Genomic DNA, 26981 nt, shown 5'->3' with positions numbered 1-26981 from the left:
TCACTATGTTGCTTAGACTGATCTTGTACTCCTGGGCTCAAGTGATCCTCCTATTGGCCTCCCAAAGTGTTGGGATTACAGGCATGAGCCACCGTGTCCGGGTGCATGAAGCATTCTTGAGAAGTCTCTGACCCAGTTCCTCTCCAGTGTAGTACTGGGGAGGGCAGAATTTTTAAGAACATAGCCAACATTCTGCTGGGGACTGAAAAGCCAGTGTACCTTTCTTATGGGCACCCCAATCTCTACAAGCAGTTTCTTAAAGTTCTGCTCATTTGACATCGGAGACGGAGAGAAAGCAACCCCTCCTACTTCCATAGAAAGAAAAGGTAAAAACCCTTTTCACTGTGGACACTATGTTCCCTATAAGGCCAAGGATCTCAGTCTTTGTCTTTTCCCCTACTCATGTGGTTGACTGTAGTAAGGCCAGGTCTGCAAACCATTATGTAAGCTCTAAGGGTAGCTGAATGGTTCCATGTGTTCATTGCTCTCTTCAGAACCAGAGGTAATTAGAACCTGTTGTTTTCAATTGGAGGCCCCAGGACCAATTCTAAAGCCATGGCAAAGTCCCATTTTAACATCCTTTTCAGAAGAATATTTCTGCAAAATTCTGAGAAAGCGCACAATTTACCAAATGCCAATTGATTTTTTTTTTTGCATATTTTAATCTCTCTGTGTTTCCTTGTTGGTACTGAAGGGGCTGATTTTTTAGGCCTCCCCACAACCCCAGTCTGTACCAAAGCAGAAAAAAGGCCCAGAGAATTGGAAATGGAACTGAGGTCTCCTGCCTCTCTGGTCAACGTTCTCTCTACTAATAAATATCTGTTGTTCTTCCTGCCTGGCATGCATTCTTTCTTCTGGTAACATTTTTAAAAATTGAGATAAAAGTCGTATAATGGGCCAGGCATAGTGGCTCATGCCTGTAGTCCTGGCACTTCGGGAGGCTGAGGCAGGCAGATTACTTGAGCTCAGGAGTTCGACACCAGCTTGGGCAACATGAAGAAACCCTGTCTCTACAAAAAAATAAAAAGGCAAAAACATAGCTGGGAGAGGTGGTACACTTTTGTAGTCCCAGCTACTCGGGAGGTGAGGCAGGAGGATCACTTCAGTTTGAGAGGTCAAGGCTGCAGTGAGAAGTGATTGCATCACTGCATCCTAGACTGGGCAACAGAGTGAGACCCTGCCTCCAAAAAATAAAAATGAAAAATTCATATAATGTAAAATGTATTAACTACTATTTAAAAATGTACAATTGAGTGACTTCTTGTTCATTTATAATATTGTACAACCATTACCACTGTCTAATTGCAGAGCATTTTTGTCACCCCACAAAGAAATCCCATACCTATTAGCCTTCACTTTCTATTCCCCTTCCACCCTCCCCTAGCAACCACTAATCCACTTTCTGTCTCTACAGATTTGCCTGTTCTGGATATTTCATATATACGGAATCATACAATATGTGGTCTTTTGTGATTGGTAGCATAAAGTTTTTCGGGTTCATTCAGGTTGCAGTATCTATCGTCACTTCACTCCTTTTTATGCTTGAATAATATTCCACCCTATGAATAGACCACATTTATTTAGTCATTCATCTGTTGGTGAACACCTGGATTGTCTACATTTTTTTAAAATCAATAATGTTGCTATGATCTTTTGGTTTTGTTTTTTGAGACAAGGTCTTTCTCTGTCACCCAGGCTGGAATGCAGGACCACAATCCTGGTTCATTGCAGCCTTGATATCCTCGGCTCGAGTGATCCTCCCATCTTAGCCTGCCAAACAGCTAGGATTACAGATGTGTGTCACGTTAATTTAAAACATTTTCTTATGGAGACGGAGTCTTACTATGTTGCCCAGGCTGATCTTCAACTCCTGGGCTCAACGTATCCTTCCTTCTCGGCCTTCCAAAGTGCTGGGATTACAGGCATGAGCCACCATGCCCAACTGACCACTTATATTTGAATACCTGTTTCCAATTCTCTTGGGTCTAGATCTAGGAGTGGAATTGCTGGGTCAGATCTAACTCCATGTTTAACTTTTTGAGGAACTGCCAAACTTTTCCACAGTGGCTTCACTATTTTACATTCCCACCAGCAACTTATGAGTTTGGTAATAATTTTGTTTTCCTTTGAAGAACCAGCCTCATCTCTGAGCCCATGTGGTGGTGGGAACACTTATGATATATTCTTGGTTGGGTGCAGTGGCCCACTCTGTAATCCCAGCACTTTGGGCTGAGGTGGGTGGACCCCTTGAGCCCAGGAGTTCAAAACCAGCTTGGACAACATGATGAAATGTCATCTCTATTAAAAAAAAAATACATGGCCAGGCAAGGTGGCGCACGTCTGTAATCCCAGCACTTTGGGAGGCTGAGGTGGGTGGATTCCCTGAGGTCAGGAGTTCTAGACCAGCCTGGCCAACAAGCTGACACCCTGTCTCTACTAAAAATATGAAAATTAACTGGGTGTGGTGGCAAGCACCTGTAATCCCAGCTACTTGGGAGGCTGAGGCAGGAGAATCACTTGAAACTGGGAGGTGGAGGTTGCAACGAGCTGAGATCGTGCCACTTCACTCCAGCCTGCGCAACAAGAGTGGAACTCCATCAAAAAAAAATGTTAGCCATATGTGATGGCACATGCCTGTAGTGCCCTATAGTCCCAGCTACTCTGAGGACTGGAGGTGGGAGGATCACATGAGCCCAGGAGGTCGAGGCTGCAGTGAGCTGTGACTGCATCACTGCATTTCAGCCTAGGCAAGAGAGTGAGATACTGTCTCAAAAAAAAAAAAATACTATCTTAGTACATTTCAGGAACACAATACATTATTATTAACTATAGTCCATACTGTACATTAAGTCTCCTGAAGTTATTAATCTTATTTCCAAAAGTTTATATCCTTTGACCAACATCCTCCCATTTTCTCCCACTCCCAGACCCTCTGATGATGTGACTCTCACCCCATTCTGTCCCAAAGATGTGCAGTTAAGCAGGGGCTAGCCACTTAGCATATGCCAGAGTGATTGTTTCAGGGATGGGCATGTGACTTGAGCCAGCCCAGTGAGATTCAACTCTGAATCAGAACAACCCCTGGATTTCTGTTACTTGGACCAATTAAAACAACAACAACAACACCACCTTTTAAAAAAATCAATTAAGCCAATTTGAGCTGGCCAAGTCACCACCCTGTATAATTTCCTGTCACTTGGCCAAGTCACCACCCTGTATAATTAAGATCTGCTTGTTTAAAATCTCTATCCAAGAGATTTACCTCCTATGTATGTTTTACATGTATTTAGTTTCAATTCTACACTGGGTACAGCTACAAGATGATACTGGAGTTGAGCTCACACCAGTAGGACAAGACAGGATCAATGAAGGGCCAGAGATGGGATTTTACAGACAAAGGGGAACTTTCGGCTGCAGGTGTTATCATTCCATGACCTCAGAGCTGTGATGAAAAGAAGCAGAGAATCTGGGTGAAAATCCATCCACCAAGATAAAAGTAACCCCACCACTCCCTTGAAGCAAAAGCACTCTCCAGTAGGCCTCGTGTCTGCACTGGCAGCCCTTTCCTGCTATGTGACAAGCCTGCTGTCCAGCCTTACTCTTGCATAAAGTTGATCCTGGTTTGTCACCTTGGATGGGAGGACGAACTTCAACACAAGACTTGGCCCAATACTGGCTACCAGGCTCCTGGTAGAGGATAATATCCTCACAGGTAGAGGACAATAAGCTGTCCTCTACCTCCCTCCCTTAATTAGGAAAAGAAAAGGGAGCAAAGAGGAAATAGCAATTAAGTGTCTGGGTCTGAAGGTCTGACAGACCCAGAGGTACATCTAGGTTTCAAATCCAGCTCCACTACTTAGCTTGCTGTGTGACCTGGAACAAGTTGCCAAACTTATCTGAGCCTCATTTTCCTCATCTGCAAAATGGGAATATTGTTTCTATTTCTTAAGATTGGTGTGAAAGTGATGATGTTCATGATGATGCTGATGATTGCTAATACCGAATACTGAGCATAGCAGCTATTCTATGAACACGGTCTTCTTTTTTTATTCACACTAATCTGTGAGGTAAGTATCATTAGCCACATTTTGAAGACAAAGAATCTGAGGCACCAGGGATTAAGGAATTATCTTTGAGCTGTACATTAAGGGTGGAGCGGGGGTTCACACAAGGGCAGTCAACTCCCAAGTCCATGCTTTTGCCACGTGCTATATCAACTGTGCCTCCTTTAATTCTCACAGCAGTCCTGTAGGCAGGACAAATTATTAAGCCCACTTTATAGATGAAGAAACAGAATCTCAGAGAGGATAAGTAATTCTCTGCAAGGACACAGAGCTAGAAAGCAACGGGGCCAGAAATTTGAATCCAGGTCTATACTCTTGTCACTACCTAAACCCTCATGCCACCCCAGGTATGGCTTGCTTCACACATTCAGGAGCATGAGCCTGGGGAAGGGGCTTGCACTTTGGTGTGTTGGTGAGCTGACATGGAAACACCACCCCTTGACTACTCTCTATACATGCATTTTTTCCCTTCATGCTTCTATTTATAATATCTTTTTATCTAAGTTGGAATCTAAGTGTTAAAAGAAACCCCAATTAACTGTTGTTTCAAGCAAGTCCACTGTGTAGAATGGCCATGTCCCCAACACCCTAGCAACCTCAACCGCTCTCCAAGGTGCTGAACAGTTTGCCAGTCTCAGGCTGTTCAGTGCTCCTCTTCCCCCAAGGCACTTCTCCGCCCTCCCCATCTGTGATGCCTCCTGGGTGTCCTTCAAAGAGCCTTGGTCTCAGGGGTACTCACCACTGGTAGGCCTGTACCATATCTGCACGCAGTCCTCTTCTTCTGGGTCCGCGTGGATGCCATCATCTGGCTGGCTGCCATCCCAGTAGCTGTAGTCATAGGATGAGCCGTCAGTCCATTCAAACTGCCCTTCCTGGGAGGGTTCCACCCAGAGAGACAAGGAAGCAAGCCAAGGAGAAGATGATCAGGCATTTGAGACTTTTCTTTTTTTGAGATAGAGTTTTTCTCTCGTCGCCCAGGCTGGAGTGCAATGGCATGATCTCGGCTCACTATAACCTCCACCTCCTGGGTTCAAGTGATTCTCCTGCCTCAGCCTCCTGAGTAGATGGGATTACAGGTGCCCGCCACCACGCCCAGCTAATTTTTGTATTTTTAGTAGAGACGGGGATTCACCATGTTGGTCAGGCTGGTCTTGAACTCCTGACCTCAGGTATCACCTCAATTTCTAACACCTCTGCACAGAAGTCCTCATTGAGTCTACTGCTTTCTGATACTACTGCTACCAATCTGATACTACTGCTATTATTACTACTATTACTAGCTGCTATTTGTTGAGGGCTTATTATGTGCCAGGACAAGCACTTTACTCACTTTATCCTCACCATTCTGAAAAGCAGGCATCATCAGCCCCATTTTACAGATAAGAAAACTGAGACTCACATTGGTCTACCCAAATTCATACAGCAAATAAAGCATTAGTGCTGGGAATCAAACCCAGGTCTTCCTGAGTCAACTACCCAAGACCCCTAACTACTACATTTTGCCAGTGGATGGGAGTCACGCTCCATCTCTTTTCTTTTTGTCTAGATAGTCTGTGTTTTTCTTGCCTAAGGCAGAACTACTCTGTCCAATTGCAAGAAAAGTCCTGTTGGGAATTTGATTGGTGTGGCAATAAAAGTGCAAATTAACTGTGGAAATAACTACATTTTTGTAACTTGTCTAGGAACAAGAGCCATTTCTCTATTTATTTAAGTTTTAAGAAAAGTATCCCCCAAAGCACTGATGATTATGGAGCTCACGTCATATAATGGGAACAGCATGCTACTTCTGAGAGAGAGATGAGAGCTTGAGACCCCAAGTCTGCCCACTGCCTAGCTCTGCAACCTGAGCAAGTTACTTAACCTCTCTGAGCCCCAGTTTCCACATCTGTATGATGTAGTTAATATGTCCTCTAGAGAGCTGTTGTGAGGGCTGAACAAACTGAAGCATGTGAAGGACTTAACACAATGCTTGACCCATGGTGCTTAGCTCTGAAAAGAGGAAAAAAAGGCATTTTCCTGTATTTTTTGTTATTATTATTAGGTCTTTTAATAATAAGTTTCTTTAACTCTGATTTAGTGTAGTTATAATCCAATTTTAGAGTTGCTATTATAAATGGACATTTTAGTGTTTTTAAAATTGTAACTTCTATATGTGTTCTTGCCGGAGGAAGTCTATTGATTTAAAAGATCACCAGGCATGGTGGCTCATGCATATAATCTCAGCACTTTGTAAGGCTGAGGTTGGGGGACCACTTGAAGCCATGGGTTGGAGAAAAGCCTGGGCAATACAGTGGGACCCTGTCTCTACCAATAATTTTTAAAAAAACAATCCAGGTGTGGTGGTCCCAGCCTGTAGTACTAGCTACTCTGGAGCCTAGGTTGGGAGAATTGCTTGAATCCGGAAGTTCAAGGTTGTGGTAAGCTGTGATTGCACCACTGTACTCCAGCCTGAGCAACAGAGTAAATCCCTGTCTCAATAGAAATAAATAAATAAATGTTAGGTGTGACCCCACTGTTACTTCTGCTACTTTAACAGCAATTCTTATCATCCTTAAAGAGTTCTTATAGTATGCTAAGCACCATGCTAAGCTCTTTACATATATTAGCTCACATTTTTCTTTTCACAAGCACTATTATTTTCATCCCCATTGTACAGACACAAAAACTGAGGCTCAGAGAGGTTTTTAAAATTTGCATAAAGTCACCTACCAGCCAGTAAGTGGCAGAACCAGGAGCTGGCACCGGAACCTTATTCCCTATAGTACTCTGAACAGGGCAAGAAGCATACATGCAAAATAGAGACTCAGCATGCAGCTTGCCAAGGAAAAGTTTAAGGACAAAAATCTCCAGGTGGAGTTTGTTGTGACATTGCAGAGATCTGGTCCAAGCTACTATCTTCAGCTTTATTATATGCCCACTACTACCTCACTCTGCGCCCTAGCCACGGTGGTCTTCCTTAATTAACTTCCTTGAACATGCCATGACCTCCCTTTCCTCAGGACGTTGACCCATGCTGTTTCCTCTACCTGGAATAGACTGTCTCTGGCTAATGTCTATTTATCCATTAGACACTAACTTAAGTATCTCTTACCCAGGAAGGCTGTGGCAGTCACAGAAGTACATTGCACAGATCACCTTCAAGAGGACCAGCAGAAAGCAGAGTTGGTGGACAGCTCCAGCTCTCCTGCCACCTTGGATTCACTGCCTTGTTTGTGCTAAGGACATGCCTCTGCCTCTTTGGAGCTACCATTGCATTCACAATGAGACCATGCTTCCTCCAGGCTGTTCTCAGCCAGTGATTCAGCATCAGAGGTAATGGTGCTGGTGCATTCCTGCCCAGGGGAGGATTCCAGTCTTGGGCGTTTTTGCTTGGGGACTCCCCATTGGTCTAGCCAAGACTTTCTCAGCACTGTGCTGTAATGAGGCTCTCCCTACCCAGTCCTTCCTCTCCAATCTCCTTTCACATATCTTAGACCCAAGGTGTTGTTTGAAGTCCTTCGCTGCCTACTTACGCCTCCTTCCTCTTTTTCATACACAAATATTTCCCTTCCAACATCTCTTGCACATCTAATCATGTTTTAGTGTCTTTTTTTTTTTTTTTTTGAGATGGAGTCTTGCTCTGTCACTCAGACTGGAGTGCATGATGTCAGCTTACTGAAACCTCTCCGCCTCCCAGGTTTAAGCAATTCTCCTGGCTCAGTCCCCTGAGTAGCTGGGATTACAGGCACCTGCCACCATGCCTGGATAATTTTTGTACTTTTAGTAGAGATGGAGTTTCACCATGTTGGCCAGGCTGGTCTCAAATTCCTGACGTGATCTGCCCACCTCAGCCTCCCAAAGTGCTGAGATTATAGGTGTGAGCCACTACACCCAGCCTAGTGACTTTTTTTTTTTTTTAAGAGAACCCAAGCCAAACAGGTTTTCTCTGACCATGCTATCTGTTTGCATCATCTAGTAGGACATCATTAAATGTCTTTCACAAATTGGTCATGCTGTAACTGTGGCATTTGGTGTCTGATTTCTCTCTGTTTGCTGTGTGCATAGCCGTGACCTGGCACAGATGTGAAAGATTTATTAAACCAAAAAGAATCCTGGTTGGAGCTTCCAAGGGGTCCAATGGCCATTGCTTTCTCACCTGTCTGTGATCATGAAGGCCTGTCCAGACGTCAGCTGGGATGCCAGGAACACAGCTGTTCACAAGGTCATACACAAAGACATTCTCCTCCCAGCTGTGAAAGTAAGAAACATAGTAGCTGATTCCTCGCTGCCTCTTTTAATAGGATGGAGTCAAAAATTGAAAGCAATTCTTATTTACCTTCCTGGACCAAAGTAAATAGAGGACATGATCCTATTTGGCCTTCATTTTTCATTAGGTCACCCATATGTGGCCAGTCCCACATGGGCATCTCTGGATTTGACCTATGCCAGTTCAAAGAAAGACTCAGCACTGCTATTCATCCCTAAAAACTTAAATCCATCTCAAAAACACTAGCAAATGAAGTGGATTATATTGAAGATATCATGAAAAGACAATGAAAGGAGTTTACATTGCATTGAACACATCACATAAGTGAATGAACATTTCCACCAGTAATTTCTCCATCAAAGGCCCTCCTTACACTGTCAGTTTATAATATATCCCCTTCTCTCCTAGTCTTTTTTCACACACCATCTCCAAAATGTCTGTTTTCCTGGGAAACTCAGCTCTAGGCTTGAACTTGCATTGACCACTTAGCAAAACTGAGCCCCTCAGTTAACAGCCCACCATCCTTAGACGTCATGGGTGTCTTGTGGGGGGATTCTTATTCTCTATTTCAAAGAGCTTATCAAATAATTCACCCAACAAAAGGAATCGGTGGAGGACCTTGCTGACAGTCCACTGCCAAAACCAACAAAGAAGTAGAGATGGATGGATAGATTGATGAATGAATGGATGGATGAGTGGATAGATAAATGAATTAATGGGTGGGTGGACAGGTGGATGGATGGGTGGATGAATGAATACATGGATGGATAGATGAACAGACAGACTGATAAACAGATAGGTAGAGAAATCAACACATAATTATTTTCATCCTATAATCAAAATATTTCTTGAGCATTGACTTCATACTAGGTACTGCACTGAATGTTATGCATGAAGGAACTCATTTTATTCTCACAACAAACAGGCACTGGGGCAGATACTACTGGTTGTCTATCCCATGGCCATTCCTAATCTCTAACCCCATTGCCTTAATTATGACCCAGAAAAGCCAAATTTCATTCTTCCAGCTCCCTTTGCAGCTGACATTGGTCATATGACCAAGCCAGTTAGATTTAAGACAACGCTTGTGGGGACACCTTGGGAACATTTTCCTCCATGATGAAAGGAGGGAGATATGTGGAGAAGGTCCAAGATTCTAGTACTGCCCTTTCTCCTTAGGTTGTAGCCATGTCTGGACACAAAATTTGGAGCTGCTGCAACTGAAGATGCTGAAGACAAGCTGAGACAACTGCTCATCCAGGGCCCGTATCAACAAGCCTGACAAAGGTAGTTTGTAAAGGTTAGAAGAATGGGCAAGGGTTGTGACAGCAAATGGACAACTGGTGGGCACACTTCACTGAAATCATTCACAGACCCAGATGACAGATCCCACTGAACAAATGATCCCACTATTGGCTTTCACATGCCACTAAAAGGTGAACTTTAGCATGTCAGTGAAGTCAATACAGAATGATAATAATCAGCCATAGACCTAATACTTCACTTCAAAACAGGGCCATGCTTGGGTACCCTTTATGTTGCGATAAGGTGTATCTGTTCCCGTCAGCTTCTTCCAAATGACTGCTCTCTGAAGGCTGCCACCTTATCTAAAATACCCACCACTGGAAGATTTCTTTTTTCTGGAGGCATTGGTAGTAAATCAAAGCACCCATATTTACTCTCCTTAGCTTTGTGTTAGTGAAATGGAATTGATTGGCAATCAATTCCAGATTAGAAGCACTTAAAGTTCTGGCACTCAGAATTCGTCTTAACACAGTGCTCCAGCCAGTCACATGCAGCGAGTTACTTAACAAATACTCTTGGAGGAAAGGAAAGAGGAAGAGTGAGACAAGGCTTGCTCACTCTCAGAAAGATGAACTGATATGGAGTGTTAAAAAAAGAACTGGCCTCCTCAAGGCGGAATTATAATTTATTGTAATTAATAAAGATAATAATAACTCCTACTGTTGGGCACGGAGTTATCCAAGTCCTGGATAAGAACATTAGATGCATGATCACCTTTAATCCCTCACAACTTTAAAAGATCAGTGTGATTACTGCTCTTTCCAAGTTGAGAACTCTTTGGCTTAGAGTTTATGTGGTTTGGTTAAGATAGCGCAGGTAGGAAGTGATGGAGCTGGGGCTAGAGTCTAGAGCTGCCTGATTCTAATGCCCTTAATCAATGCTCATACTGTCCCCCACAGCTTTCTTCATTTGGAACACCTGCTGCCCTCATCCCCTAAGCTTCCCAATCTTTCAGGATGCTGATCCAAGACCAGTACTTCCAGGAACCTTCCACGAATATCTTCTATCCAATCCTTGACCACTCGTAGCCCAAAGATCCTGTTCCCCCAGGGGCTGGCTGGTTAGTTTGGTTCTCCACTTTCAAGGTCCTTCTGATGCAGTTGGGGTTGCAAGTACAATGAGGGCTGTCTAGAGAAAAGCCTTGATTTGGAATCAACTTTTGCATTCGCTTTTTATTACATATATCTCATTTTCCTCTATAGGCTGGAAATTCTTTGAGAATGTCCTCTGTCTTTACAAGTGCCAACCTTGTACTGTGCTGTGCTCTCATAGCAGATTTGATCCCTAAAGAATATCTTTCCTAGGGCTTCATGTTAGCTGACTTTCAGTTAATGAGGGCATTTATGAGTCACTGGCAGATGGGTAGGAGGGAGAAATCAAAGTATTTCTTTCCCCCTCTGCTTGGGAATCTCTGGCAGGGGCTGCCTCTCCTCTGTGGCTCCAAATCCCGTAGGACTGCCCTGCCCTCCAACTCAGGCATGGAATTGGCTTTCTGCTCTTATGTATCTCTAGTTTGTCTCACTACTCCTTTTTAAGTTTTGAGCTTCCATCGCTTGCCTATATTAAATTATCTGTTTTAGATACCTGTAGTAGTTCTGGTTTTCCTGGTTGGAACCTGACTATCTCAGTATATTTCTCAGCCCCACTGAAAATACACTGGTTGTTCAATACATCTGTTGGAGGAAGAGATGAGTGGATTCAAGATGTATTTGCAAACTAAGATAACCCCTTCTCTACTATTTTTTTTTTTTTTTTTGAGATAGGATCTTGCTCTGTCACCCAGACTGGAGCGCAGTTGCCTAAACATGGCTCACTGCAGCCTCAACCTTCCATGCTCAAGTGATCCTCCCACCTTAGCCTACCGGGTAGCTGAGACTACAGTTGTGCATCACTTCGTCAGGCTAATTTTGTGTTTTTTGTAGCAACGTGGTCTTGCTGTGTTGCCTGGGCAGGGCTTGAACTCCTGGACTCAAGCAATCCTCCCATCTTAGCCTCCCAAAGTGTTGGGATTACAGGCATGAGACACTGCACCCAGCCCCTTATTTATTTACTTATTTATTTTTGAGACAGAGTTTCACTCTGTTACCCAGACTGGAGTGCAGTGGCACGATCTTGGTTCACTGAAACCTCTGCCTCCTGGTTCAAGCAATTCTCCTGCCTCAGCCTCCTGAGTAGCTGGGGTTACAGGCGTGCACCACCACACCCAGTTAATTTTTGTATTTTTAGAAGAAACAGGTTTCACCACATTGGCCAGGCTGGTACTCCTGACCTCAAGTGATCCCCCTGCCTCAGCCTCCCAAAGTGCTGGGATTACAGGCGTGAGCCACCACGCCCGGTCCCCTTTCCCTATTCTTAACAAAAGTCAGTGGCTCTACACATAAAAAACCAACTCTCGATACGTCAGGCAGGAACCATGGCAGTGACGAAGGAGCTCTTACAAATGGACCTGTACACGCTGCTAGGCATTGAGGAGAAGGCGGCAGACAAAGAGGTGAAGAAGGCATACAGTCAGAAGGCCGTCTCCTGCCACCCAGGCAAAAATCCAGATAATCCCAGAGCAGCTGAACTCCTCCACCAGCTTTCTCAGGCCCCTCTCCTGCCACCCAAGACAAAAATCCAGATAATCCCAGAGCAGCTGAACTCCCCCACCAGCTTTCTCAGGCCCCTCTCCTGCCACCCAGACAAAAATCCAGATAATCCCAAAGCAGCTGAACTTTTCCACCAGCTTTCTCAGGCCTTGGAGGTGCTGACCCATGCTGCAGCCAGGGCTGCCTATGTCAAGGTCAGGAAAGCCAAGAAGCAGGCAGCAGAGAGCACCCAGAAAAGATGAGAAAAGGAAGAAAGTGAAGCTTGATCTGGAGGCCCGGGAACAGCAGGCCCAGGCCCAGGAAAGTGAGGAGGAGGAGGAGAGCCGGAGCACCAGGGCAATAGAGCAAGAGATCGAACGCCTGAGAGAAGAGGGTTCCCGGCAGCCGGAGGAACAGCAGAGGCTGATGCGGGAGCAGAAACGCCAGGAGCATGACCAGAGGTTGAGAGGAAAGACAGAAGATACTGAAGGCCAAGGAACCCCCAGACTAAAGCTAAAATGGAAGTGCAAGAAGGAGGGTGAGGCAAAAGGTGGCTACTCCAAAGACGTCCTTCTACGGCTTTTGCAAAAGTAACGTGAAGTTCTCAACCTGGTACTTTCCAGTAAGAAGGCAGGCACTGCGGTGGTGGAGTTCGCGACTGTCAGGGCTGCGGAGCTGGCTGTCCAGAATGAAGTTGGCCTGGTGGATAACCCTCTGAAGATTTCCTGGTTGGAGGGACAGCCCCAGGACACCATGGGCCGCAGCCACCCAGGACTGTCAAAGGGCTCAGTGCTGTCCGAGGGGGACCGCGAGAGCCTCGTCATGATGCGCATGCGCCAGGCGGCCGAGCGGCAACAGCTGATCGCACGGATGGGGCGGGAAGACCAGGAGGAGCCGCCCACGTAGCCCCACCCACCCCCCCAGCCACCTTTTCTTCAATGTCACCAATAAAAGTTTTTGTTGTTGTTGTTGTGGTTGTTGTTTTAAAAAACCCAATTCTCTTTCTAAAGTAGTTTCTGAGATTCTTGAAGAACGGAGGTAAGATTGTGATTGACAGCTTGGGTGCCAATGGAACACATCACACCTGGCCTGAGAAAATTCACAAATCAGCAAAGAAGTCAGATGCAGGTAGCTCTGCTATGATAAAGGGAGTGTACCAGGAGAGCTGGGTAATGAGTGTAATTAGGGTGTCAGAAGTTTCTTCAGTGAAGAGATGTTGTCAGAGCTGTCTTGAAGGTTGAGGAGGTATTTACCTGGAGGAGAAGATAGGGAAGAAATTCCCAGGAGGGGGAATAGAGTGTCTAAGAGTATGGAGAAGTAAAAGGGCTGAACCAAATTGGAGAACTCTGAGATGGTCAGTGTGCCTGGGGCTTCAGACAGAGAGGAATGTGGAAGGAGGCCTTGGAAGGTGGGCTATGAATCTGACTCCACAGGTTCAAAACTAGGTTCTCCCACTTAAAAGCTGTGTAACGTTGAGCAAGTTACTTACCTTTTCAGAGCCTCGTGTTCCTAGTCTGGAAAATGAAGATACCGATGTGATAGGGTTTAACAGAACTTTAATGTGATGATGTAAATGAAACATGTAGCAAATTAGTGTGTTATGATTTCTCATATTCTTTCATTATATTCTTTACATGTGTAGTATATCAGTTGTATCACAGGATACAGAGCAGAAGGCAGCACAAGATTAACACTTATAAAGGTGGCTCTTCCAGCATACTATTTGCTACCCCTGCTGAATGCTTTGCCTTCTATAGCCAAGGATGGTTTCAATGAGCAATTGAGTTGGATAAAAAGTAGTTTCAGTTGGCTAGGCACTGTGGCTGATGCCTATAATCCCAGTACTTTGGGAGGCTGAAGGGGGAGTCATTTGAGCTCAGGAGTTCGAGACTGGCCTGGGCAACACAGCAAGACTCCATCTCTATTTTGTTTCAAAGAGTTTCAATTACCAAAGAGAAATGCCAGTTGGAAATACCATTCTCCACTCCGTTTCCCAAAGGGGTGCTTAGTTGAACTATAGGTGACTGGGATCCCACTTACCTGTGGATGGAGGCCAGCTTGGCGGATTTCCTGCCCACAGAGAATTCAGAACAGTAGAGGTCAGCCTCGGCCCAGGTCTTGTTGAGAGGGAAGAATCGATAGCAGTGGCCTTTGAACTCCATCCAGAACAGGGGGCACAGGAAAGGCTGGGGCAGCTCTGGCAGGGCTGGGGGGCAGAGAGGAAACAGACGAGAAGGAAGGTTGGCAGTGCGGACATTGTTTCCACAGCTTAGTACCTATTTTCTTTTCTCTACAATCTCTTAATTTTAACTTATTTTTTTTTTAAGAGATAGGGTCTCATTCTGTTGCCCAGGCTGAAGTGCAGTGGTTCAATCATAGCTCATTGCAGCCTCCAACTCCCAGCCCAAGTGATCCTTCCACCTGGGCCTCCTGAGTAGCTGGGACCACAGGTGTGTGCCACCATGCCTGCCTAATTTTTTGATTTTTTTTTTTTTTGTAGAGAGGAGGTCTTACTATGTTGACCAGGCTGGTCTTGAACTTCAGGGCTCAAGTGATCCTCCTACTTCAGCCTCCCAAAGTGCTGGGATTGCAGGTGTGAGCCGCTGTGCCTCCTTGTACATACTTTCAAGAATGAAAGTAAAACATGTTCCATTATGATCAATTCAATTCTATGCTTGAGATCCAAAAAGTACATACATATCTACATTTTACTAAATTATAGAAATAATACATGCACATCATAGAACACCTGGAAAATGTTAATGCTTTGATACATTTTTTTCTCATGTCACATTTGTATGCAGTGATTTTTTAATGTAATATAATTATATGGTACTCTATATACCAGTCAGTATTCTGATTTCTAAAAATTAAAGGGTATAAGCGTTTCTCCCATGTCATTATTCATTTTTGTAAACATTGTTTTAAATAGCTCTTGAGTTCTCTACTGAGTGGCTCTCCTAAAGTTTATTTAATCATTCTCTTATTTTTGGATAATTAGATAGCTTCTGTATTTTTAAAACCATTACAAATAATTCTGAGATGAGCAGCTTTGTGCATAAAGCTTTTTTTGGCATTTCTGATGATTTTCTGAGGAGAGAGTTTTAAGGCTTTAATACAATTTGCTAAATTGCCTCCTGAAAGCAATTTATCCTCCCACAGTAATGTCTGAGAGTGCCCATTTCACTCTGCCCTTGCCAGAGCTGAGTGTTATCACTTTCATGACAATCTTGGCAAATTTTATAAGCCAAAAAAAAAAGTGTATCTTGTTTCAATTTGCAATGCTGGACTATCTAGCAAGAGTACACAGTTTCCCATGTGTTTATTGCCAAGCTATAGCCAAGACTATTTATATCTTTTGCCCATCGAACCCCTGGAGTTCAGGATTTGTTCTTAATTCTGAAAAGAATTTTTTTTTTTTAAATAACATGTTTAGACAGCAAAGTTCTCTCAAGTCTCAGCCCCTCTGAAAGCTTCTTAGGAGATACTTTTTTTGGAAACCACGACTCAGGATGACTGGCGGGAAGAGACAGGCAGGCTGAGAACCTTTCTCATACTAGGTTGGATGGCTTGTCCATGAAGACAGGCAGTGGGCGGGGTTAAATCTGTTAGATAGGGGTTGGGAAGCCTGGGTCCTACCCCCAGCTCTGTATCTGACCCGCTGTGAGATGCTGGTTCATTCTTTCCCAACTTGACCTTCAAACTAGATGATCTCTGGGGTGCCTTTTGCAGCCACCCACTCAAGGGGGGATGAAGGTCACTCTTTAGTGGAATTTTTGCCTTCAAGCCACTATAGTGGTTGGCTGAGCTCATGAAGTAATAAAGTAACGAACAACATTCATTGAGCATTTATTATAGTTTCCCTATATGCTGAGCACATATGGGGAAACTGAGGCTAAGGTTGAGTGACTTGTCCAAGATCATCCTGCAGGTAAGTGGCATAGTAAGGATTTGAACCCAGGCTTCCTGACTCCAAAGTTTTTGCTCATAAAGTTGGTATGATGCTTCATGATGGTAAATTAGCAGGTCTAAGAATAGTTCATGATCTTTATAACACCTACTTCACGTGGTTACTGGGTCAATTGACTGGGCCAAATAAATTCACCAAGTACTTACAATATATGGATTGTGTAATGTATGGTTATTGATGATTAGTTCAGGGCTTTATAACCCAGATTGATGGGCTGCAGGGATCCAGTGAATTCCCCAGAATCAAATGCAAAATCAAAAGTGTGTGTGCACCTCTGTGCATTTCTCTGGGGAAAGAAAGGGACAGTTGCTTTCATCAAGATAGCTGTGCTAGGCAGGCAGGTTCCCGGCCATGCTTCTCAGGGCTGGTCAGTGCCACTGGGCTTTCCCCTTTGACCAGAACAGCCTCTTCCCGACCCCAGCAGCTGTGCTGATCAGGGATACCTCCCCACCCGTCCTAGTCAATCCTGGCCAACTCCCTTTCAATGCATGCCAGTCTCCAAACTGGAGCCTGTTGGTTCAGAATTTGCTCTCTTAATCTCTTCTGCATGGCAAAAGGAAAGACCTCGGGAGGTAAATGGGCACGGCACCTTGGCCTGTCCCCACCCCCCTCTGGGACTCAGGTCCCTTCTTTCTTGATGGAGAGCATTGGTCTAGGAGAATATCACCTCGATGCCTTAAAGTGCCAATGGCCAAGAGGGTTGATGGACCCTTCGTAACACAGGGTGTTGCTGAGCTCTTTGTGGGGACTTTCGGGCACTGCCTACAACACAAAAAGGCTCCACTGAGTCGCTGCCTAGGGCTACTTTTTCATCAGTTTCTCCCTTAGCATGGACGAGAAGCAGCAAATCCTTTCTACCTTCTTTCCACTCAGTAACCAAGGACACTCATTGGTGAGAACTTGGCTAAGTTTGTCCAGGAGTGACTGGGATGACTCAGTATTTGCTGGTGATAAACCACTTTTCTCACTTCCACCCATCCTAAAATTACTTGGCATCCTAAATACTCATATTAGAGATGAAAGTAGGGTGACCAAGCCATCCCAATGTACCCAGGACCATCCTAGTTTTAAAATCAAGAGTCCTGGCTGAGCGGTGACTCACGCCTGTAATCCCAGCAGTTTGGGAGGCCGAGGTGGGTGGATTTCTTGAATCCAGGAGTTCGAGGCTAGACTGGGCAACATGGTGAAACCCCGTCTCTATAAAAAATACAAAAATTGCTGGGCGCGGTGGCTCATGCCTGTAATCCCAGCACTTTGGAAGCCCGAGGCAGGTGGATCACGAGGTCAGGAGATGGAGACCTTCCTGGCTAACACGGTGAAACCCCGTCTCTACTAAAAATTCAAAAAAAAAAATTAGCCAGGCGTGGTGGCAGGTGCCTGTAGTCCCAGCTACTTGGGAGGCTGAGGCAGGAGAATCGCTTGAACTGGGAGGCAGAGGTTGCAGTGAGCCAAGATCGCGCCACTGCACTCCAACCTGGGCGACAGAATGAGGCTCTGTCTCAAAAAATAAAAAAATAAAAATAAAAATACAAAAATTAGCTGGGAGTGGTAGAGTGTGCCTGTAGTCCTCACTACCGTGAGGTGGGAGGATTGATTGAGCACAGAAGGTCGAAACTGCAATAAGCCATGACCACACCACTGCACTCCATCCAGCCTGGGCTATAGAGCAAGATCCTGACTCAAAACAACAACAACAACAACAACTACAACAACAAAACCCTGAGAGTCCCACTCCTGGGCACCCCTGCAGTTCCCAGCAAACTGAAATTGGTTGGTCACTCTCAAATGGTGAGGGGCGATTTTGCCCCCACCCCTTGCCAGGAGACATTGGACGACGCCTGGAGATATTTTTGGTTATCACTACTGGAAGTGGTGGTCTACTGGCACCGAATGGGTAGAGGCCAGGAGTGCTGCTAAACATTCTATAATGAACAAGTCCCCACAACAAAGAATGATTCGACCCAAAATGTCAGTAGTGCCAGGACTGAGAAACCCTGCGCTAGATGAAAGGCAGGACTCCAACAATGTAAAATAACCCCACAGTGCAGCAACACAAAACATCACAGTAAGCATTCACATTTCTTAGCCTGTTCATATTTTCTTCAACAAAAATTAAGACACAGCCCCCGCAACTAATGAGAAGTATAGCGTCTGCTATTTCTCTAATTTTAGAGTTAAAATGTATTACTAATCTAAGCCCATGTCTTAAAAGCACTGAAGGCATTGCTTTAACATTCTGTTTATATTTGACAACATGGACCTCACTAACGAAGGCTGCAGAAGGGACGTCTAGCGCTTTCTTCCCTGAGTTTAGAACGAAGCAAACTTCTTTGTCATCTCTCTGTGACCGTAGGAGGATATTTTCCCCCCTGGTTTCCCTTCCGCTGAAGATGAAACTCTTCATGAGTTTCTGATCTAAGAAAGGGTTCCAGTTTCAATTCCCTGCTTCAGATAGCTCTGACTTCACCTCCTACCCTGTGTGGGTGTTAAAACCGTAGTCCATGCATTATGGAGGCTGATGCCCTACCCAGGGCTCTGGAGCAATAGGCTTGCTTTTCTTTCTATCTCTATCTTGGTTTCTGTCCCCTGGGCACCCGCCTCACTTCCTTGGAAGTCCAGTCTGACTTTAGCAGGGTGTTTATAGATGTCCCTGTGGCCTTTCTGCACGGCGACAGTGGGAAGAGCGTGTAGTCTCAAATTCACCATATTGCGTCATCTGGATGTCTCCACCCTCTTTGTTTTCTACCTCTTTTTTAAATAAACTTTTTATTTTGGAATAAATTTAGAGTTACAGAAAAGTTGTCAGAGAGTACAGTGATGGTTACCAGAGGCTAGGAGGGATAGTTAGTGGGGAAGGTGGGGGAAAAGTGGGGCTGGTTAATGGGTACAAAAATATGGTTAAGTAGAATGAATAAGATCTAGTGTTTGATAGCACAACAGGGTGACTACAGTCAACAATAATTTATTACACATTTAACAAAAACAAAAAGAATATAATTGGTGTTTGTAACACAAAGAAATGATAAATGCTTGAGGTGATGGACACCTCATTTACCTTGATGTGATTATTACACACTGTATGCCTGTAACAAAATATTTCATGTACCCCATAAATATATATACCTACTATGGCCCATAAAAATGAAAAATTAGGCTGGGTGCAGTGGCTTACACCTGTAATCTCAACATTTTGGGAGGCCAAGGTTGGAAGATTGCTTGAGCCCAGGAGTTTTAGACCAGCCTGAGCAACATAGTGAGACCCTCTTACCAAAAATACAAAAATTAGCCAGGCATGGTGGCATGCCATTTTTTTAAAATTTTTTTTTAATTAAAAAATTTCCAAAGATTGTGTGTGGAGAGTTCCTGTATATCTTTCACCCAGTTTCCTCTGATGTTAACATCTTAAAAGACCAAGAAATGAACATACAACATGATTACCTAAACTCCAGTTGTTACTCAGTGTTTACCTCTTTTTGTTCTCAGATCCAACTTAGAATATCTGTTACATTTACTCTATCTGCACGTTTTATTTGACATAAACTACTCTATCTAGGATTGGCTGAGCTTAGACAAAACTGACAATAATTGGCTGGAATTGCTCAGAATTTCCTAGCATTGCTGGATAATTTGCCAAAAATCATCTCTTTTTTTCTTCTCCTTACAATCAATCAATTTTCGAGTCGTGTCTATTCCAACTCCTAAACACGTCTCTAATTCAGTTTGTCCTTCCTTCCCCTTCCGCATTCTCCTCGACCTTTTCCCATGAATACCTTCTCAATGCCTCTTAGCTGTTCTTCCAGCTTTGTCTCACCTCCCAGGTCCAGAGGCAGCCTTCCTCCTTTGAACAACGTGACCTCATTTCCCTGAAATCCTCCAGGTGTTCCCTTTGGAACGGCTTTGGAACTCCCTTGGGAACTGCTTGCCATTAGCTTATTCTCTGTCACTCACCCACTCCTTACTCTGTACTCCAGGTTTGCCCACGCATTTGCTATTTCTCAAAAGCGTGTCCAGATCTTTGCAGATGTTTCCCTTGGCCTGACTTCAGCCAATTCTTTTTGTCCTTTGAGTCTCTGCTGCACAGTGACTTCTTCAGGCAAGATGAGGTAGGAGCCTCTGATAAATGCTCTTAGAGCCCCTTGCACCTCAACATTCACATGTTCCTCCCAGTCCTCATCAGCATCTATTGTGTTCATTCCTCTCCCCCTGGTGCCTTGGCACATAGTACGTGCACAAAAACTAGGCTTGAATGCACAAATACAGGTAGGGAATCAAACATCACTCTTCAGTGCAACCTCTCAGGAAAATGGTGAGAAGGCTGTGTGCACTGCCTATGCCTTTGAAACCAGGAGTCCTGATGCTGGGATGGCATTTCTGGAGTTTTCTAACCAAGCCCTGAAATCAGAGGTTGCCGGATCCTGGTTTTACAGATTGTTTAGAACAACGATTGCTGCGAAAGCCAACCTCAGCATCCCCTGGGACGTTCAGACTCCAGGGCCCCACCCCAGGCCTTCCAAATTAGAGTCTGTATTTTAACAAGAACCCCAGGTGATTCCTGTGCATGTGAAAATCTGGGAAGCCCTGGTCTACAGTGTGCCACGCTGAAAGATGGAGTCTGTAGAATTACTCATTCATTCATTTATTCATTCATTCATTCATTCTCTCACTGAATACGGCCTGGCAAAGAGGAATTAATAATTAATTAAATGAAAGGGGCTGAGTGGGGTGAGAGGGGGAAGGGTCCTTGGTCCTAAAGACTGTGGATGTTTCAAAAAGAACCCCTGCCCCCATCTCTGTCTGCTCCTTCCAGAACTGAAAACAGGCTTCTTGAGTCCTTTACACCCCGTCTCCCCATTCTGGTTCTTTATGTTTCTCCACTGAGTAAATGGTGGTTATGGATGCCAGAGGTGAAACATACCAGAAAATGGGGCTGTGACAGGTCACTGCTCAATTACTCCCCTTTCCAACAGGGCAGGCAAAGGCCTTTAATTGGGAGGGCCTGGGAGGTGGAAAAGAGGACTAGCTTGTGACGGGATGATCATTAACTCCAACCTGCACGGTATTTCCCCCTCCTCCTTTACTTCTTGGATTTAAGGAATTGGGAATAGAAGACCTTTCATCAGTCTGACCTCAAACCAGCCTTTGCTAATCTGTCTCTTGTCAAGGGATTTCTGTAGCTTTATGGCTTGACAGTCAGTTAACCATGGCAACACAACAACCAGCGCCAACTCTGACTCAGCATTCTCTGTGTGCCAGGCATTGTGTTAAATGCTTAATGCAGAAAAATGCATTCAATCTTCACACATCCTACCAGGTGGGTGCCACGATCACCCCCACTTCACAGATGAAGAAGCCAAAGCTTAGAGAGGTTGACTAACTTGCCCAAGATCTCCCAGCTCCCAGCTGGGATTTGAAGCCAGCCTGTCTAGCCCCAAACCTAGAGATTCCTATTGCATTTAAGCCCATTTTCTTTTGCTCCAATCTTGATGGTCTGTCCCTTTATTCATTCCTTTATTCATTCAACAAGTACTATTTGAGCACCTACTTGGTCTCAGGCAGTAGTCTACAAGCTGAAGACACTGTGTGGCATACTACACAGATGTGCCTTCTGACCTCATGCATCTTACAGTCTATGAAGACCAAGATTAAGAAAAATAAGCACAGGCCAGGTGCAGTGACTCATGCTTGTAATCCGAGCCCTTTGGGAGGCAAAAGCAGGAGGATCGTTTGAGGCCAGGAGTTTGAGACCAGCCTGAGCAATATAGCAAGACTCCACCTTTACAAAAATATTTTTTTTTTTTTAATTAACCATGTGTGGCAGCACATGCCTGTAGTCCCAGCTACTCAAGAGACTGAAGAGGGAGCATCACTTGAGCCCAGGAGTTCCAGGCTGCAGCAAGCTCCAACCGTACCACTGTACCCCAGCTAGGCAACAGAGCAACACCTTGTCTCTAAAACAACAAAAAAGAAAGAAAGAAAGGAAAAGAAGTGCAAAAATAAAGATGTAATTAATATAATTTGTGGATGTGTGTCATGCCAGCAAAACTTCAGGGAGTAGCCCTCTCAATTATTTTGGAAACTGCTTGTTTGCCTCTTTCTCTCCCTAGTTGAATTGGTAGCTGCCCTGTCCCCATCTTCAAGGAGCCCACAGGTGATTATGACAAGGCACCATGAGTTCCCTTCCTGGATGGGGGAAAAGGGGGTGTTGCCACAGGAACACCTAAAAGTGGAACATAACCCAGATCTGGAGATTTGGGAGGCTTCCTAGAAGAGGTGCTGTCTCAACTGAAACCTAGAGGATGAACAAGAGTCAGAGAAAGATTGTTCCAGGGGTAAGGCGCTGCGTGTGCGGAGGTCTGGGAGTGTGAGAGAGAATGGAGCATTGGAGAATTAGAAATAGTTTAGCACGGCTGGGGATTTGAGAGGGAGAGGAGGGAAGAGATGAGAATGGCATGAGGGAGGGGGAGTGGAGGGAGAGAGGCAGAGGGGAGGGGACACACAAAGGGGCTGTTGCTCTGGAAACCAGGAAGCCAAACCACATGGTCTTTTCCCTCAATTAGCAGCACCAGAGGCCCCCAAGGTCCCCCAGCTGGGGTGAGAGTCAAAGCCTTTGGGAACTCTGAGCTTGTTGAGGGGAGGAAAAAAAACACATCAGTGGAATTCAGGGCTCCCCCACCCCCACTCTTTTTAAAGGAATAAATTGTCACCTTCCTACTCAATCTGGCTGCTGGCTCCCCTGGCCCCAATCCAGCCGCCCACGAATGCACTACCCTGCTGCCTCCTGCCCAGATCAGCCTTGGGACTCAGCCAGCAGGGGAGGTGGGGAGGCGCAGGGGCTACATTTGTTCACCCGGTCCCCATACTGGGCCCCAGACACTCCTGGCGGGGGGCGGGGCAGTGGGGAAGAAAGTGTCTCACAGACTCCAGGAAGGTAGCCGCTGCGTCCTGAGGAATCGGTCACCTTCACTCCCTCCTGCTGCTGTCCTGTGGCTTCTGCCGCTTCCTTCACAGTGAGCCCTGGCTCTGGGAAGTGGAACTGGTGGCCCTAGGGCTCTCCTGTCTAAGCTTTGCTGTCCCTTCTGTGAGCCACTCTTGAGGCCACATGAAACAGAGGAAAAAGCACTAGATACTTTTTTACATTACTAATAATAGCAGCCATTCATTGTGTGTTTAGTATGTGACTCCTCGAGATCAGCCTAGGAGGGAATTGGTGTCATCCCCACTTTACAGATGAGGAGACTAAGGCTCAGAGAAGGTAAGTCACTTACTATCTTGGCTCAAAAGTGGCACAGCCATGATTGGGACTTGATTGAGACTCGAGTCTGACAGATTTAGAAACTCCTGAACAGACTAGCACCTCTAGAAGACATCTTCTTTCTGGTCTTAGTTTTCTCATTGGTGAAATAAATATATTAAACACGAAATTTAACAATTAAGCAAATAAGTTGATGTTTCCTGGGTGCCTATTTGGCCTGAGGTCTGTGCCCTTAGGTTGCTCACAGTCTGGAAGGAGGAACTCACACACTGGCAGAGTCGTCGCATACTAAGTATTCTAGAAGTATGTACAGAGTGCTTGCTCTGTGACCACAGAGGAGGAGTGGAAACTGGACAGAATGTCCAAGGGACACTTTAGGATCTGGGCTGCTCTAGGAGGTAAGAACACCATTGCCTAGATCTCTGTGCTCCAGCTTCAGAGCTTGGATTCTGGAGTCAGATGGTCCTAGTGGGAAACTTATCTCTTGAGGGCTCAGTTTTCTCATCAGTACAGTTGGCATGATCATAGTGCCTTCTTCACAGAAAAGCCAGTTCCAGCTCATAGGTAGGCATTCTAGTAAGTATTAGATATTATTACAGTAGAAACAGCCTGGTCCCAGAACCTTCACAGAGCTGAGAGTGCAATGCGAGGCTCTTGGACGGGTGAGGAAGAGGCTACAGAACTTGACTCATTCCCCATCTATGCTCCTGAAGCCCTGCAGAAGCAGGTCCTGAGCTTCAGAACACTTTGCTATAAATTTCCTTTGCTACAGAGAGTTCTTGGGGTCAGGTCAGGGAAAGTAAACTTTTTGATGGTTGAAGAAGAATAATAAATATTTACATAGCTCTTACTGGGTGCCAGACACTGTTCTGAGGACTTCACATTCATTAATCCACTTAAACAATGAGATCAAAGGCAGGTTCAGAGAAGATTTTGGAAAAAGGATTTAGTCTGGCTAAATCCTCCCAAGTCTCTAAAAGATGTCTAAAGAGTATTTTTTTTCCCTTCCAAAACATAGGGGGTGGCTGAGTTGTGCTATTTGCATATATTTACATATGCAGGGAGTGAGTGATGAAAGGTGTGGAGTAGTGGGATGAATGACCCATGACTTCTGCCCTCTTATGCCTTGCACTAAAGGCTGGGGGTACCCAGAAGAAAAGGAAAAACCAAGCCCATTCTCAATAAGGAGGGCCTTGGAGGTGCATGTATTCTCAGGGTCTGCAGAGGCCCACAGAGACCCTTAAATCCTCCCTACAACATATCAACACGCATGCTCCTGCTCACATGCATTCATAAACTCACACACATTCTCTCTGTGTTGAAATCACTTTCCTCTGAAGAATCTGTCTGCATAGGCTGAAACTGGGCTTTCTGCAGGTCTGGGAGCCTGGGGAGCAGTAAAACTACCACTTGGACAATGATGACCATGGATGGCTCAACTGGCGTCTGTAGCCTCAGTTTCCATAGTCGTAAAAAGGAAAGGTTGGGCTGAGTAGATTTCTAAAACCCATCCTTCCAATCCCAAACTCTGAACTCTCCCAGGTAGCTGGGATTGACACAATCTCCGTTCCCTTATCTATAGAGTAGGGATGAGGCTTGGGGACTGATGTCTAGAGAAGTTCCTTTCAACATTTAAGTCCTTTGTCACAACAGAAAACTGTCTCCTGGCCAATTCTGGCATAACGTCAACAACCACAGTGACAAACATGGTCATGGTAATAACTCATTTTTTAAGTGCTTACTATGTGCTAGGCATTTCACCTTCATGAGCTCATTGAAGAGTCCCAAAACCCTTGATAGGGACCCTTGTTATCCCCACTTGGGGCTCAGAGAGGTGAGGAAACTTGAGTCTCAGAGAGGTCCCATGGCACAAGCTAGTGAAAGACAGAAAACACCCCTGGTTACTCTCACTGGTGATTAGATTTAAATGGGATTCCTATCCTCGTGATGGGATTAATGCCCTTGTAAGAGGAGGAGACCAGAGCTTTCTTTTTCTCTGCCATGTAAGGGTACAGTGAGAAGGCGGCCATCTGCAAGCCAGGAAGAGAGTCCTCACCAGGAACAAAATCTGCTGGCATCCTGACCTTGGACTTCCCAGCCTCCAGAACTGTGAGAAATAAACGTTTGTTACTTAAGCTCCCCAGTCTGTGATATATTGCTCTGGTAACCTGAGCTGACTAATATACTCAGAGTTTAGGACAGAACTGAAATCCCTTGCCCAAATGAACTAAGACTACCCCTTATTGTTACCACTAGGGATGCTAGGGAAAAAACAAAAAAGGATACCTAGTTAAATTTGATAATTTGATTTCAGGTAAACAACAGATAATTTTAGTAAAAGTATGTCCCATGTAGCATTTGGGGCATGCTTACACTAAAAAGGGATTTATTGGTATTTATTTACTGGTATTTTATCTGGCAACCGTATCACCCCACTGTTTAAATTTACCCTAACACTATCACAGCCCAATAATTTGGCCTTATGAGAATCTCCATCCAGGTATTTCATTCTTAGTTTTATTTGAATGGGGATTGAAAAATGGTATCTCTGTCATTGTGATGATACATAAATCCATATATGAAGGTTATTATGAGGATTAAATAAATCTACATCTGAATATTGCTTAGAGCTGTGCCTGGCACATAGCTAGGGTTATGTAAGTCTTAGTTGTTGTTATTGATATTGCTAATATTATGTTTTTTAAACAATGCCTGGAAAGAACCTGGTAGAGGGAATAAACAAGACCCTCAGCCACCAAATTACATGATTCAGAACTCTTCTCATCCAAATGGGGATCCCCCAGAATCAGCACCCCAGCCCTCCTATTGCAAAGTGGAAGAAATTGAGCTCCTTTGAAGACCCTCATCCTCCATATGGGACACTGGGAGGCCACATGCCCAAGGCTGACAGATTCTCATCCCTGGGGATGCCCCATAAACCCCACAGGGCTGGATATTGCTGGGTATCTGCAGGGAGGCCATTAGAGGGACAAGTGTCCCTCCCTGCACACCTAAACTCTGGTGGCACAGCAGCAGCTCTGAAAGCTCCCTAGGAAGGCTGTCACAGCCAAGGTGGGGTAGGGGCCCGGATGCCAAATCCCTCACAAAACTACCATGGTCAGACCTTCCTGTAGTGTCAGAAACTGTGCAAAGCACTTTCCCCATGATATCTCATCTGCCTGGCATAGTAGCCCAAAGAGAGTATCATTGTGACCCAACCTTCTAGAAGAAGCTGAGGCTCAGAGAGATTAAGAAACTTGCTGTATGTCACGCAGCTTGTAAACTGCAAAACTGGGATTTAAGCCCAGTACTTTTTGTGTCTGGGCCTAGAAGAGTGTCCATGACAAAGCTAGTAGGGGGAAAGCTATCAGGAGACTCGAGTCAGGGCACCCCAACCCCCCAACAGAAGCTGCCAGGCCTCACTGATAGAACAAGTTCCTGAGAGTGTACACCTCTCTGCCTGCTTCCAGCCCTGGTCCGTGCACTTACCTGGGCTGATACTGATGTCTGTTTGTGGAAAGGCCTGTGCCCAGTGGAGGGTCAGGAAGGCTGCAGCCCACAGTGTCCACCTTTGCAT

General features: G+C 45.0%; 1 protein-coding gene and 1 pseudogene across 1 annotated transcript; one reads left to right on the top strand and one right to left on the bottom strand.

The window, feature by feature from the left end:
- Positions 1–26981, bottom strand: CLEC19A (C-type lectin domain containing 19A). The gene is made up of 5 exons (XM_012464661.2): positions 26894–26981; positions 14223–14388; positions 8200–8293; positions 4804–4936; positions 1–3442 (listed from the first exon to the last, which is right to left on the bottom strand). The coding sequence occupies exons 1-5, from the start codon at positions 26979–26981 to the stop codon at positions 3363–3365; spliced, it is 561 nt and encodes a 186-aa protein (XP_012320084.1). The 3' UTR covers positions 1–3362.
- Positions 12029–13088, top strand: LOC105725560 (dnaJ homolog subfamily C member 17-like; annotated as a pseudogene).

Source organism: Aotus nancymaae, unplaced genomic scaffold (assembly GCF_030222135.1).
Source record: "Aotus nancymaae isolate 86718 unplaced genomic scaffold, 86718_ANA_hifiasm-v0.15.2.pri h1tg000049l, whole genome shotgun sequence".
Classification (NCBI taxonomy): Eukaryota; Metazoa; Chordata; class Mammalia; order Primates; family Aotidae; genus Aotus; species Aotus nancymaae.
This window is presented reverse-complemented; position numbering and strand designations above follow the sequence as displayed.

Coding starts and splice junctions, on each gene's coding strand:
- CLEC19A (XM_012464661.2), bottom strand. CDS start 26,981: ATGCAAAGGTGGACACTGTGGGCTGCAGCCTTCCTGACCCTCCACTGG. Junction 14,389..26,893: donor AGACATCAGTATCAGCCCAG/GTAAGTGCACGG, acceptor TCTGCCCCCCAG/CCCTGCCAGAGCTGCCCCAG. Junction 8,294..14,222: donor AAGCTGGCCTCCATCCACAG/GTAAGTGGGATC, acceptor TTACTTTCACAG/CTGGGAGGAGAATGTCTTTG.